The sequence below is a fragment of the Giraffa tippelskirchi genome, chromosome 4 (assembly GCF_054371585.1).
Source record: "Giraffa tippelskirchi isolate mGirTip1 chromosome 4, T2T-mGirTip1v1.2.pri, whole genome shotgun sequence".
Lineage (NCBI taxonomy): Eukaryota > Metazoa > Chordata > Mammalia > Artiodactyla > Giraffidae > Giraffa > Giraffa tippelskirchi.
In genome coordinates this window covers 4,796,777-4,810,099 of record NC_137278.1, presented here as the reverse complement: position 1 = coordinate 4,810,099, position 13,323 = coordinate 4,796,777, and the positions used below count along the sequence as shown (strand labels likewise).

The 13,323-nt window shown below is 48.6% G+C and overlaps 1 protein-coding gene across 3 annotated transcripts in view; it reads right to left on the bottom strand.

Moving 5' to 3' along the window:
• The window catches only part of MED27 (mediator complex subunit 27), a 220,080-nt gene extending 207,840 nt beyond the window's left edge, over positions 1 to 12,240 (bottom strand). For 2 of the 3 annotated variants that reach the window (XM_081594703.1, XM_081594704.1), the window contains exons 1-2: positions 12,020 to 12,240; positions 9,004 to 9,148 (exon numbers count right to left, since the gene is read on the bottom strand). In XM_081594703.1, coding sequence (XP_081450829.1) covers positions 9,004 to 9,148; positions 12,020 to 12,222 — 348 coding nt within the window. In that variant the 5' untranslated portion in view covers positions 12,223 to 12,240. Of the gene's footprint in view, positions 1 to 4,668; positions 4,678 to 9,003; positions 9,149 to 12,019 lie in introns of those variants that run through there. The other variant, XM_081594705.1, reaches the window with a different exon arrangement.
• Positions 12,241 to 13,323: the final 1,083 nt, after the last annotated feature.

Genomic DNA, 13,323 nt, shown 5'->3' with positions numbered 1-13,323 from the left:
CATAGCAGGACACACAATGGTTGCGCTTAAGACCTTACCGGACGAGACTTCCTCTCCTCCACTCCCGGGGTACACTTTCATTTCCAGAACCATGGAAATGTATGAACGATTCCACCGTTCTTTCCCAGGTGAGAGATGACCTCAGCCATCATCCAGCCCACTCTTCACTTGACCAACGAGGCAGCTAGAACCCAGAGGAGCAAAGCCACGAGCACCGGGGCCCACGGCTGGACAACGCACAGCCAGAACCAAACCCCAGACTCTCGAGACCTCTGTCCAACGTTCCCATGACAACCACTGCCTCGACAAAGCCTTACCCACACTATCAAAGGGAATAAGAAGAGGTGCTAACACCACACACGCCACTACACACTGGGCACTGCTCTGGGTACCAGGTGTGTTACTCTCATCAGTCCTCACAGCAGTCCAGTAAGGAGGGCGTGTTATCATCCACTTTTGACTGATCAGGAGGCTGAGACAGAGGGAGGGTGTCCAACTCGCCCCAGGTCATAAAGCTGGGGCCTCAAACCCAACAGAGTCGAACCCCAGGGCCCCGCTGGTCACAACCACCCAATTCACAAACTAGATATAATCCAAGTGCTTAGTTTTACACAGGCTCACGTGTGCAAATGTTCTCCTAAAGAAATCATGCTAGAAATCCTTGACTAGCCCAGAGCATTCTCCCCACCAGATAAGAGACCACAGACCAACCTGAACTCAGAGCTCTGGGAGCAAGGCCTCCTTGATGGCCTAAGTGAGAGGACTCAGCCTCAGTTCACAGCGATGGTCTGCCTTCGGCTGGAGACAACCCTTCTCACCAGCTTTTCTGCTGTCCCCTCCTTCCTCCTTATGGCTTCTTTCCAGGCCCTTCAAGCTGCCTTTACCGCCCCTCAACTCCCACGTCCCATCCACACCCCTGGCTCCTCACCACAAGGTCACCAAAAGGCCAACTGCCTTCCTCACCACGCTCCCAAACCCTCACCCCATCCCCAGGTTTTAGGAAAAATAGCCCCTTTCCACAAATTCGTACTAACATGTGAGTTGTTGATATCTATGTCCAGGCTTCCTCAAGGGGAAAAGGTTCTGATTACTTAAAGAACTTCTAATTTGTAGAATTTCAGAATTATATTGAAGTCACGTTTGGGAGGCCAGGTAATAGAGCGGAAAACACTGGAAGACAGGCCAGCACGCCCCGAGAGTCAGTCCTCATCACTGTCTTTTAAGATCATAATACCAGCCCCCAGAGACTACTTACTCTGTGCCAGGGAAGTACTGTGTTTATATTACCTCATTCAGTCTCAAAATACTTCTCTGTGGTGGGTACATTTATCATCCCTATTTTGGAGAATACCAACCTGAGGCACAGAGAGGGACACCTCATGGTTGTCAGGTAGCAGAGCCGGGATGGGGCCAGCTCTGGAGCCTAAGCTCTGAAGCCCTGAGCAACACCGCCGCTGCATGAACACATACGCACACACACTCACTCTCCCCACGTGCCCAGGAATGGTAACTAGCACTTGTACACACTTACTACACGTGAGTCACCCTAAGGCACGACACGCCCCGTGCCCTTTCATCTTCCCTGTAACACTATGACACAAGGAGCTGCACTGCTCCCACTTCACAGCTGAGGAAACGGGTGTTTTGAACAAGCCTGTCCCGTGTTCAAGGCACAGGGTGAGTGCAGAGGTGGATCACATCTTGGGGAGCCCAACTCCAGAACTCAAGAGTTAAGTCTCGACGTTTCTGGCTGTATCTGCCTTCACTTCTGAATCCAGCAGTATCTAGAAACCCAAGAGGCTGGTTTTGTTTGGCTGGTTTTGTTCTGTTTGGTTGTTACTCTTTGTTCTTCTCATGATGCCCCCACAGGGCTTGGGGTGGGGAGGGCAGCAAGGGGTGCAGGTTCAAGGCCAACCAGGTAAGACTCTACTCTAGTCAAACTAGGCAAATTTGTGTTGAGTGACAAGGAGCCATGAGGTGAAAGAAAACCTCTAAGAATGGTACCGGGGACCGCTGCTAACAATCAAAACAATCTGGAACAGTGCCTAATCCAAAGTCATGACTAAGGTTTGGGGGATATTTTAGTGATTTTCTTTTCTCATTATGTTCTGAATGAATCCATATTCCCTGGGTGAGTTGAGGGTGGGCCTGGTGGAGAGAAAAACACTAGGAACGTAAATTAGTTACTGATAATAAATACACTCAGTGTGATATTTATTTAGTGATAATACACCAAGCAGGACAGTTAGTTATTGATAATCCACCGAGCGGGACAGTTAGTTATTGACAGTCCACCGAGCGGGACAGTTAGTTATTGACAGTCCACCGAGCGGGACAGTTAGTTATGGACAGTCCACCGAGCGGGACAGTTAGTTATGGACAGTCCACCGAGCGGGGCAGTTAGTTATGGACAGTCCACCGAGCGGGGCAGTTAGTTATGGACAGTCCACCGAGCGGGGCAGTTAGTTATGGACAGTCCACCGAGCGGGGCAGTTAGTTATGGACAGTCCACCGAGCGGGGCAGTTAGTTATGGACAGTCCACCGAGCGGGGCAGTTAGTTATGGACAGTCCACCGAGCGGGGCAGTTAGTTATGGACAGTCCACCGAGCGGGGCAGTTAGTTATGGACAGTCCACCGAGCGGGGCAGTTAGTTATGGACAGTCCACCGAGCGGGGCAGTTAGTTATGGACAGTCCACCGAGCGGGGCAGTTAGTTATGGACAGTCCACCGAGCGGGGCAGTTAGTTATGGACAGTCCACCGAGCGGGGCAGTTAGTTATGGACAGTCCACCGAGCGGGGCAGTTAGTTATGGACAGTCCACCGAGCGGGGCAGTTAGTTATGGACAGTCCACCGAGCGGGGCAGTTAGTTATGGACAGTCCACCGAGCGGGGCAGTTAGTTATGGACAGTCCACCGAGCGGGGCAGTTAGTTATGGACAGTCCACCGAGCGGGGCAGTTAGTTATGGACAGTCCACCGAGCGGGGCAGTTAGTTATGGACAGTCCACCGAGCGGGGCAGTTAGTTATGGACAGTCCACCGAGCGGGGCAGTTAGTTATGGACAGTCCACCGAGCGGGGCAGTTAGTTATGGACAGTCCACCGAGCGGGGCAGTTAGTTATGGACAGTCCACCGAGCGGGGCAGTTAGTTATGGACAGTCCACCGAGCGGGGCAGTTAGTTATGGACAGTCCACCGAGCGGGGCAGTTAGTTATGGACAGTCCACCGAGCGGGGCAGTTAGTTATGGACAGTCCACCGAGCGGGGCAGTTAGTTATGGACAGTCCACCGAGCGGGGCAGTTAGTTATGGACAGTCCACCGAGCGGGGCAGTTAGTTATGGACAGTCCACCGAGCGGGGCAGTTAGTTATGGACAGTCCACCGAGCGGGGCAGTTAGTTATTGACAGTCCACCGAGCGGGGCAGTTAGTTATTGACAGTCCACCGAGCGGGGCAGTTAGTTATTGACAGTCCACCGAGCGGGGCAGTTAGTTATTGACAGTCCACCGAGCGGGGCAGTTAGTTATTGACAGTCCACCGAGCGGGGCAGTTAGTTATTGACAGTCCACCGAGCGGGGCAGTTAGTTATTGACAGTCCACCGAGCGGGGCAGTTAGTTATTGACAGTCCACCGAGCGGGGCAGTTAGTTATTGACAGTCCACCGAGCGGGGCAGTTAGTTATTGACAGTCCACCGAGCGGGGCAGTTAGTTATTGACAGTCCACCGAGCGGGGCAGTTAGTTATTGACAGTCCACCGAGCGGGGCAGTTAGTTATTGATAGTCCACCGAGCGGGGCAGTTAGTTATTGATAATACACCAAGTGGGATAAACCCTAAGGGGCTGATGGAGTTGACTTGCCTCCTCCCAGATAGTTTCCGCACTTTAGCTAGAACAGCAGCTGCCACAGAACACTGGACATGGGGTGCTGTCGCTGAAATGAGTGTGATTCCATCGACTCTAGAAGGCTCCTACCAAGCCCAGCCCCTTCTGAGCACTGGCTGTCAAGCTCGCTCTCTCAGGAAGGCACCCCGGGTGAGAGGCGACATAGATGAAACGCCAGGCTTGGCCCTCAAAAAGCTTACTGTCAATTCACCAACTGACCTCACCTTTCCTGTCAAATTACTCTTCTGAAGCCTGGCCCTAGCCTCCACCACAGGACCTCAGAATTTTCTCTCATCTACAAGTAGCACAACTAGGTTTCCCAGTAATGGCCCCAAATGGAAATGCCCTGATCACACTTCATCAAAAATACAAGCACACAAACCACAAAAGGGGTTGTAAATTAAAAATTCAACAGAAAAAGCCTTTATTTATTCTTTCATTCATTCAGTGAATTATAATTGAATGTGCGCTGAGTATCAGGAGCCCTGCTGGGCACTGGGGTGGGACTTTCCCCAGGGAACGAGATGGACGCAGTCTCTCTCCCCTGGGACTTAAGAGACGATGGAGTTCAAGGAAAAAGGTTCCGTGTTGCAGTTTGAACCAATCCCAGCACCGTGAGCTCCCTGATGCCCAAACGTCAAGAGCACTGTCGAGGCTGGATCTGCGGGACATCAATGTTACAGCAACTTCAAGCTGCTGAGAAACCAGATTCTAGTGAGAACAGCTCGGGAGGGTAGAATGGGAGAAACGTCTGTAGACTTTCCAACTGAATACTCCTGGAAGAGAAAGTCAGTCTTTCTCTAATAAAAGTGAAAAATTACTGCTAAGTCACCTCAGTCATGTCCGACTCTGTGCGACCCCGTAGACAGCAGCCCACCAAGCTCCGCCGTCCCTGGGATTCTCCAGGCAAGAACACTGGAGTGGGTTGCCATTTCCTTCTCCAATGCATGAAAATGAAAAGTGAAAGTGAAGTCACTCAGTCGTGTCCGACTCTTAGAGACCCCATGGACTGCAGCCTACCAGGCTCCTCCATTAAGCGTGCAAAAAACAAAAAAAGGCGCCGGCAGCCCCTTCCCCAGGGCCTACTTCCTAACCCTAGGAGACACTTCTGGGGTCTTCACTGCTTCAAACATCACCAGGGAAGGGCTGAAGTCTTCAAGAAATGAAGACAGTCAAGGCCAGAAATCAAAGCCTGGTGAGGAAACGCTGGGAACCTTTGGAAAGGGGTCTTAGAGGAGTCAGTTCAGTCTAACGCTCAGCATATCTGGGCGCAATCGGTGATGGGAAGTCCACGTCCGCTATCTTACAAGGACAGCACTGACGCCAATTATTTTTTGCCCTCGTCAAGAGAGCTTGTCATCCCTCTACACAACAATTATCTATAGGTACATCAGAGTTGAAAGCTACATTCCTTCCCCAATTCAGCACGGGAAAAGTGCTGCTCACAGCAATTTGACATCATTTCATTAGATTAGATTAATTTTTAAATGTGTTATCCTAACAATTATGCCAACTACCAAGTAATTAATATTCCAACTGACTTTACAAAAATTACAAAATCCCCTAAAGAAAACAAGTAGTCAGTAAGTGTGAACAAGACTTCTCTTTGGCCAACAGCACATAAAACAGAAAGTTCATCACATAATGGGTGGTATCAAAGCCTTTCCCAAACTTTCTTCGATTCTTAGCCAACAGTGCAGAAAGCTGACACTGGCAAGTTACCCCAAGATCCACTTAACAAATTAATGCACCTACTGGTTTAAACTCTTGGAGAGTAAAATGATGAATGATGAATGCATTTGCAATTAAAAAGCTCTTTTCACGTGTAGGAGAGGCAAGATAAACACCTATCATTGCTTCCTGCTTCCATAATCCCAGCTGGACATTAGAATACTAGCTTATTTCTTGAAGCTACTTCTTGAGTTTATTAAAGAAATGTACATAAGGCATCCTTACCCTTGGTTTCCTCTTTTCTTTCAAGGTTGAAGTACAGCTTTCTTATAAAAGCTTTCAAATCCCTTCTAGAGTAAGGACAGTATAAATAAGCAATAGCCAAACAGCACCTTATCTACCATAACAGAAATAAAAAACATATCTTCTCTGCGGCCCACTCTGGATAATTGGCAGGGGCCGCTGAGCCCCATGACAGAGCCGTGAGTCCAGAGGGGCCTCAGCAGGAAAGAATGCACGGGGTGATTGGCATTGTCTGCCCGGGACCATGGGCCACGTCTCTGCTATCTCCACCCTTCAGTAAACCACTAAAAATGAGTAAGACGTGATACAGATTCATGAATAAAATATAACACTTGAATTGCCCCTGACAAGAAGATTAAAGGGAGGGGAAAATGTTTAGTACAGTCAAAACCTTAAGCCAAACGGGATTACAGCATCAAGTGTTAGAGTAAAGAACACTGGGCTAAGTCAGGAGAGGCAAACTCTTGTCTAGCTGTGAGGCTGTGGGCAGGGTGGTTCATGGGGCCTTGACCTGCTCGGCTATAAAATAAGGGGATAAGCTAAACATCTCTGACTCATTTTCTTTATTTTGCCGAGTAATGGTGCAGGGGTCCAAAATGCCCTCCCTGCTAGGCACAGAGAGCTGGTGAAAGAACAGTGACTTCACAACGTGCACCAGGCCAGGACGCAACTGAAACCCCAACCCTACTCACACTACTTGGGCGGGACTTACACTCTGACACATTTCTACATCTAGTTTTAACCTGCAGCATCTCCAGGACAAGAATTTTCACATACATACTGCTTCTTTCCCCTAACACATCCTCCTTTGCATCTGAGAGGGGAGGAACAGGGACTTCTATCTTAATATTCTCTTAAACTGGGCAAACAAAACTACCTTCACTCAAACGGTAAGTGTCATCACTTTGATTTAAAACCAGCCACTTCCACTGGAGTCTCGGGCACTCATGGCTTAGAGACCAGCCTAAATCTTCCCACCACTGAAAAGTCTCCACCACTTGAGCCTATTTCGAGAACATTACCCACGCAATACGTCAACACAGCTTCCATGTCCAAAAGGCAAGACCAGGCGTCCAACCAGAAATAAGTCACCTACACACCAGATCCCAGTCACCAAGTGAACTTATGCTAAGATGCCCACACGAGCCCCTAGGGAAACAAGGAAGTTCACACAGGACAGCCTCAGAGGGTAGCACTGTCTGTGTGGGGCCTGAACAGCCTGGTGTCTGGCCCTGGCAACTGCCCCAGACAGCCATAATTTTGTGTCTGTCCTGCACCCCCCCCTGCCTCTATCCAAGCAGCCCCAACCCCTGCATTTCAGCTGATCTGTGCTGGGCAGTCAGAGAATCCCACCCGCTGAGCTCAACAAGCTGTGTGGGTAGGCAGGGGCCCCTACCAAACAGGGCCCGCACCAGTTTCAGCATCTGGCGTGGACACCTGGAGATCGCCCAGTAGAAGGACCACACAAACCTACAACTGCTGGACTGGCTTTTCCACCACTGGGAGACACCAGACCAACACTGGGAAGCAGGCATAGAGAGGGCAGGAGAGTGACAGATCCCCACACCACCTGGGCACCTGATGCTCAGGACTGAAGTGGGTTTCTGTCCACAGCAGCCTGAGTCTGGAGGACAACCCTTACAGGCTAAATGCATGCCTCCCAGGTTCAAGCTCCTCCTTTAGTGACCCACGATAAATCGTTGCTCCCTGAGTCTCAGACGCAGCTGCCTGGGTCCCTCTGCAAACCGAAGAATGTTAAATACTCGCACAGACAAATTCAAAGGAATAATTCTACACACCAGAAACAGTGCCACGGCTCATCTGTCACCTGAGACCCAAGAGTGAAAAGAGAAGGGTGATGGGTAACTGGAGGGGGAAGGGAGGCCCACAATCAGTAACCGTAACAACAATTCTCTCCAGGGAGGCAGCAGCCTAGTGAGAAAAGCTTCCAAAATCGGTCCAAACGCATATTCTAGCTTTCCATCAGCAGCGGAAAACAAAACACAGCGCAACACAACAACCCACACCCAATCAAGAGACACCTGTGAGTAAACAAACTAACTTTTTATTATTTCCAGGCTTATTTCCAGACTCATGAGCCTAATTGTTCCTGGTATTTTTACACTGCAGCTTAGTTTTCCTTTCACAGCTGTCCCAGGGTCTCCGCCATGGGGCTACCACAAATAGCAAATGCTATGGAGAGTGTTCCATTCCGCGGGGTCGCAAGAGTCAGACATGACTGAGCAACTGAACAACAGAGAGCGTTTAGACCAGACGGGTGCAGAGTAGTTAGAGAAGACAGTATTAGGAGGTTGGGATTAACACACTACTATATGTATGGAGTAGGAAATGGCAACTGACTCTGGTATTCTTGCCTGGAGAATTCTGTGGACAGAGGAGCCTGGCAGGCTACAGCTCATGGGGTTGCCAAGAGTCACAGACGACTGGGCAACCGAGCACGCACTACTATATATAGAATAGATAATCAGCAAAGACTTACTCTATAGAACAGAGAACTATTTTCAGTAGTTTGTAATAACCTATGAGTGAGAAAATCTGAAGAATATATACATCGATAGGTATGTACGCACCTGAAACTAATAAATAAATCAACTATACTTCAATTTTAAAAAATAGATCAAAAACAGGACAGTAAGAATGATTTGCCAAACAGTCCTCTAGAGATGTTCTATCAACAACGGGGAAGGCAGGCCAAGGAACAAAAACAAAGTGAGCAGCTGCACTCACAGGCCACCAGCCCTTCAACCTCTGGGAGTCAGGAACCCCTTTGAGAAGCTGATGAAAGCTAGGAAGTGCTTCCCAGAGAAACAGACACGCACAGCATAACACTTTGCATGTGATTTCATGGGGTTCATAAAAACTGCTCCCTAACCCAGTTTCCAGGATAAACACATCTGAGTTTGAACTTTTTTAAAAATGTTATTACCTGAGCATAATGATCAATTTCTGAGGCTTCAGAGGACTATATAATCTCTCCCAAGGACAGTCTAAAACTTCCAATTCTGTAACCCCATGCCAAATCAAGATAAAAAAAGGAAAGAAAAACTTATCCTCACTTTCTGCCTTTAGGAAATGTAAGGAAGCTTGCTTTTTCCTGTATTAGCTTAATTTCTGACACATCCCCCTTACCTTGTTTGACCATTTATATGCCTGGAGTAGCTGACTGTACAGAGGGGTTTTGTCCTGCACGGGATCCAGACTCAACAGCCCGCTGTTATGAAGAGGATGGTTCTCAGAAGGCTTGCCCACCAAGTTGCTCAGACGTTCCAGCTCACTGAAAAGTAAACAGATGCAGCAAATAACCCTGAGTCCACTGAAACTCCAGTTCTTAGCCAGCTACATTGGTCAAACACTGTTCTTCAAACTGCTCATCACAAATATAAGTCCCTTAAGAAGAAATACTTTCTGAAAGGTTAAGAAGACAAGGGCCAGGAACTTCCCTAGTGGTCCAGTGCTCAAGAATCTGTCTTGCAATGCAGGGGACACGGGTTCAATCCCTGGCCAGGGAACTAAGATCCCACATGCCGAGGAGCAATTAAACCCACACACAACTGAGCCTGAGCGCCTCAGAGCCTGAGCACCAAATGGAAGGTCCAAGTGCTGCAATGAAAGATCCCACACGATGGAACAAAGATCCCAAGTGAATAAATAAATATTAAAAAGAAGAAGATGACCAGAGCAACTTGAGAGAACCCCTGCTGCTGCTGCTGCTGCTAAGTTGCGTCAGTCGTGTCCGACTCTGTGCGACCCCATAGACGGCAGCCCACCAGGCTCCTCTGTCCCTGGGACTCTCCAGGCAAGAACACTGGAGTGGGTTGCCATTTCCTCCTCCAATGCATGAAAGTGAAAAGTGAAAGTGAAGTTGCTCAGTCGTGTCTGACTCTTCGCGACCCCATGGACTGCAGCCTACCAGACTCCTCCGTCCATGGGATTTTCCAGGCAAGAGTACTGGAGTGGGGTGCTGGGGGCTTATCCCATTTTACAACTGAGCTCTCTGGCACCATTCCAGAGGAGAACAAGGGTTAAGAGCAATGAAATCAATAGGACTCCTAAAAGCAGGATTGAACAATTCAAATCATTCTTTGCAGGGCTGGGGGAGGGGAGGGCCTTCTAGAATTTCGAAATGTGGTATAACACTGCTTCTCACTAAGAGATTTCAGATCCACATACAGATCATTCTATTTGGCAGTACAGCAAGTACCTGAATAAATGATGATTATTTACCATTCACAGAGAGATAGATTTGCACATGGTGCTTCACAGATGGTAAAACTTAACAAAACAAAAAAGAGATAAAATAAACAAACGGGAAGACACCACAGAGGGGGCTGTGTCAAACAAACACGCTTCAATGTAGCAGGAAAAAAAAAACCCTACAGCAGCTTGGGAAAGAGAGCCAACAGCAAAAGCACATTCAGGAGCACGTTCTGAGGGGCCAGTCCCAGAGTGTCAACAAAAGACCATAGGAACAGCTTCTCATGCCACGTTTATCTTGGACTCTTCAGCTACTTTTCTCTTCGCACTGCTGTCTACAGATTTATGAAGACAATGAGGTGAGATCAACACTCTTATTAAACTTTCTACAATGCTGACGGGTTTCAACACCCTGCACATTACCAAGGAAAGCTCATCAAAGAGAAGAAAGGGAAGAACCACCAGCGCCCAGACTCAGGCAGGGCAAGTATTAACTGGAACTTTGCCAGAGAACAGAAAGTAAGTGTGGGAGTGAGGAGGGGGTGTGACCTCCTGGCTCTCCCCCAGAACAAGAATGGCAACTACTTAGAGGGGAAAAAAATAAATAAAAAGAAGCTCCCATCATTTGGTCACCACCTCCTCTTCCATTCTACCTCCTCCTTCCATCTGGTTACTAACGAGACCAAGTTGAGGAGACTGAACAAAAAAAAATTATTCCAGACACTCCAGAAATTACAGGATGAGTAGCTCACCCAATGTCTTCGCCTGCTAGGGTCAGTTTTGAGAAGTAAAAGACAAAAATCCTGCAATTCTAACCTCCCTGAGAAAGTCTGACTCTCATAGGATGGGAGGGCACATGACCAGGACCTATTAAAAACTGCCTATTATGTACCAGGCATTTTACAAGCATCCTTTCACTTCATTTCACTGATAAAGTAGAAGAAGTTGACTTGTTAAGAAAGAGAAAGAAATATACAATCCTTAACCCTGAAGGCCCACAAATTAGTATTTGCTGGGAGGCCCGGGGTTGGGGGGTGGGGATAAGGTGTTCAAGCAGAAGTGATTAAGCTGGTTAAGCCTGTGATGAGGTCTCTTTAGAGGCAGGAACTTAACAGAAGCAGTGAGAATGGGAGTGAAAGTAGTGATCAGGTGGTTAGGGGGTGGGGTAGGAGAAAAGAGAAAGAACAAAGCCTGTTTCATCATGTTTTGGGGTAGGGTAGGGACGGAGAAGGCAATGGCACCCCACTCCAGTACTCTTGCCTGGAAAATCCCATGGACGGAGGAGCCTGGTAGGCTACAGTCCATGGGGTCGCTAAGAGTCGGACACGACTGAGCGACTTCACTTTCACTTTTCCCTTTCATGCACTGGAGAAGGAACCGGCAACCCACTCCAGTATTCTTGCCTGGAGAATCCCAGGGACGGCGGAGCCTGGTGGGCTGCCGTCTATGGGGTCGCACAGAGTCGGACACGACTGAAGCGACTCAGCAGCAGCAGCAGCAGCAGCAGCAGGGGCTGGAACTGATGAGTTCCAGGTTCAGGGACGAAAACCTATGACCAATTAGGTGGAATACACTTGACTCTGGGGCAGCGTTGAGCAGGTCCTTTTGGTACTATTTGATCAGACGTGGTGGAGCCCGGAGGGCCCACACGTGGGAACCCTGACGAGCCGCGAAGACGAGTGGGAGTTCATGGGAAGAGTGCCTTCCTCTCGTGAGGAATGGAAGGACCACAGACGAGGTCCTGGGCGGCGGGAGTCAGCCAAGAGCAGGACGCCAAGACTAGGGAGACGAGAAAGCGGGGGTGGAAGATGAGGAGGCCCTGAGGGGCAGGTAGGCTTAGAGAGGAGAGGGGGGGCAACGAAAAGAAAGAGCAGCCCGTGACTAAGGAGGCTCCCGCGGGGTGGGGCAGGGTAGGAGGTCCCGACCCCCGGCCCCTTCAGCCGGTACCTACTTGAGGTCCCGGTTGACCGAATGCAAGTTGTCCTGGAAGTGCGCAATGAAGGCCTTCTCCCGGCCCTCCAGCGTCTCTTTGTTCCGCATGCCATCCTTCAGGCAGTCGAACACCCTGCTCACGCTAGAGCGCAGCGCCTGAATGGCACTAATGGCCTGGCCAAAGGCCTCCAGGTTAACACCAAAACTTAGCGCGTCCGCCATGTTGCCGCCGCCACAGCCGGCTCTTCAAAACCGGCGAGCGAAAAGGCGCGCCCGCTGATGACGCAAGCTCTCGAAGGACTCTGGGAAATGTAGTTCTCGCGGGACAGGGCCGTCCGGGAGGTTTGTGAGGCCACTCTGGGAGAGAGAATTTCCACTTGAAAGGAATGCGTCGGCAGGAAAGCGATCACCTGAATTTAGGGAAGTCGAGCTGCGCTCTCGGCTTCCTTCATGGTAACAAAGAAATACAGAAAGTTCCCTCACTTCCCCAAACTTGCACTTTTGGGAGTCGTATGGAAATGAATTGCTCTGAGCAAAAAAGGGTCCGTGGTGTAAAGGACTGAATAAAATCCTTCCATATTCGTAAATCAATGGGGGAGAATGGAAATTTCTTCTCTACTGTAGAATGCCAGCTAATAAATGCAGAATGAGTGATGGAAAGAAAATTACTAGTTGGCAACTGTTAGATTAATTATTGATTCAGATAGGAACTGAAGGATGCTAGGGGGTGAAAGGGTGAGGAATAGGAGCATAGTTATACAGTCTCAACGTAGCATCCCTCAAGAAACTTGCTAGCAAAACCCATGGCTGATTCATGTCAATGTATGGCAAAAACTACTACAATATTGTAAAGTAATTAGCCCCCAACTAAAATAAATAAATTTATTAAAAAAGAAAAAAAAAAGAAACTTGCTAATTAAGGAGGAAAAAATAATAATCCAGCAGTTTCAGTTCTGGCTGTATAATCAAAAGAAGGAAAAGTAGGGTCTGGAAAAGGTATTTGTTATTTGTACACCCAAGTTTGTAGCGGCATTATCCAAAAGAGCCAAAAGGTGGAAGCAACCCAAGTGTCCATCCTGGGATGAGTTCATTAACATGTGGCATATACACACATGAAAGTGAAAGAGAAGAGTGAAAAAGTTGGCTTAAAACTCAACATTCAGAAAACTAAGATCATGGCATCTGGTCCCATCACTTCATGGGAAATAGATGGGGAAACAGTGGAAACAGTGTCAGACTTTATTTTTGGGGGCTCCAAAATCACTGCTGATGGTGATTGCAGCCATAAAATTAAAAGACGCTTACTCCTTGGAAGGAAGGTTA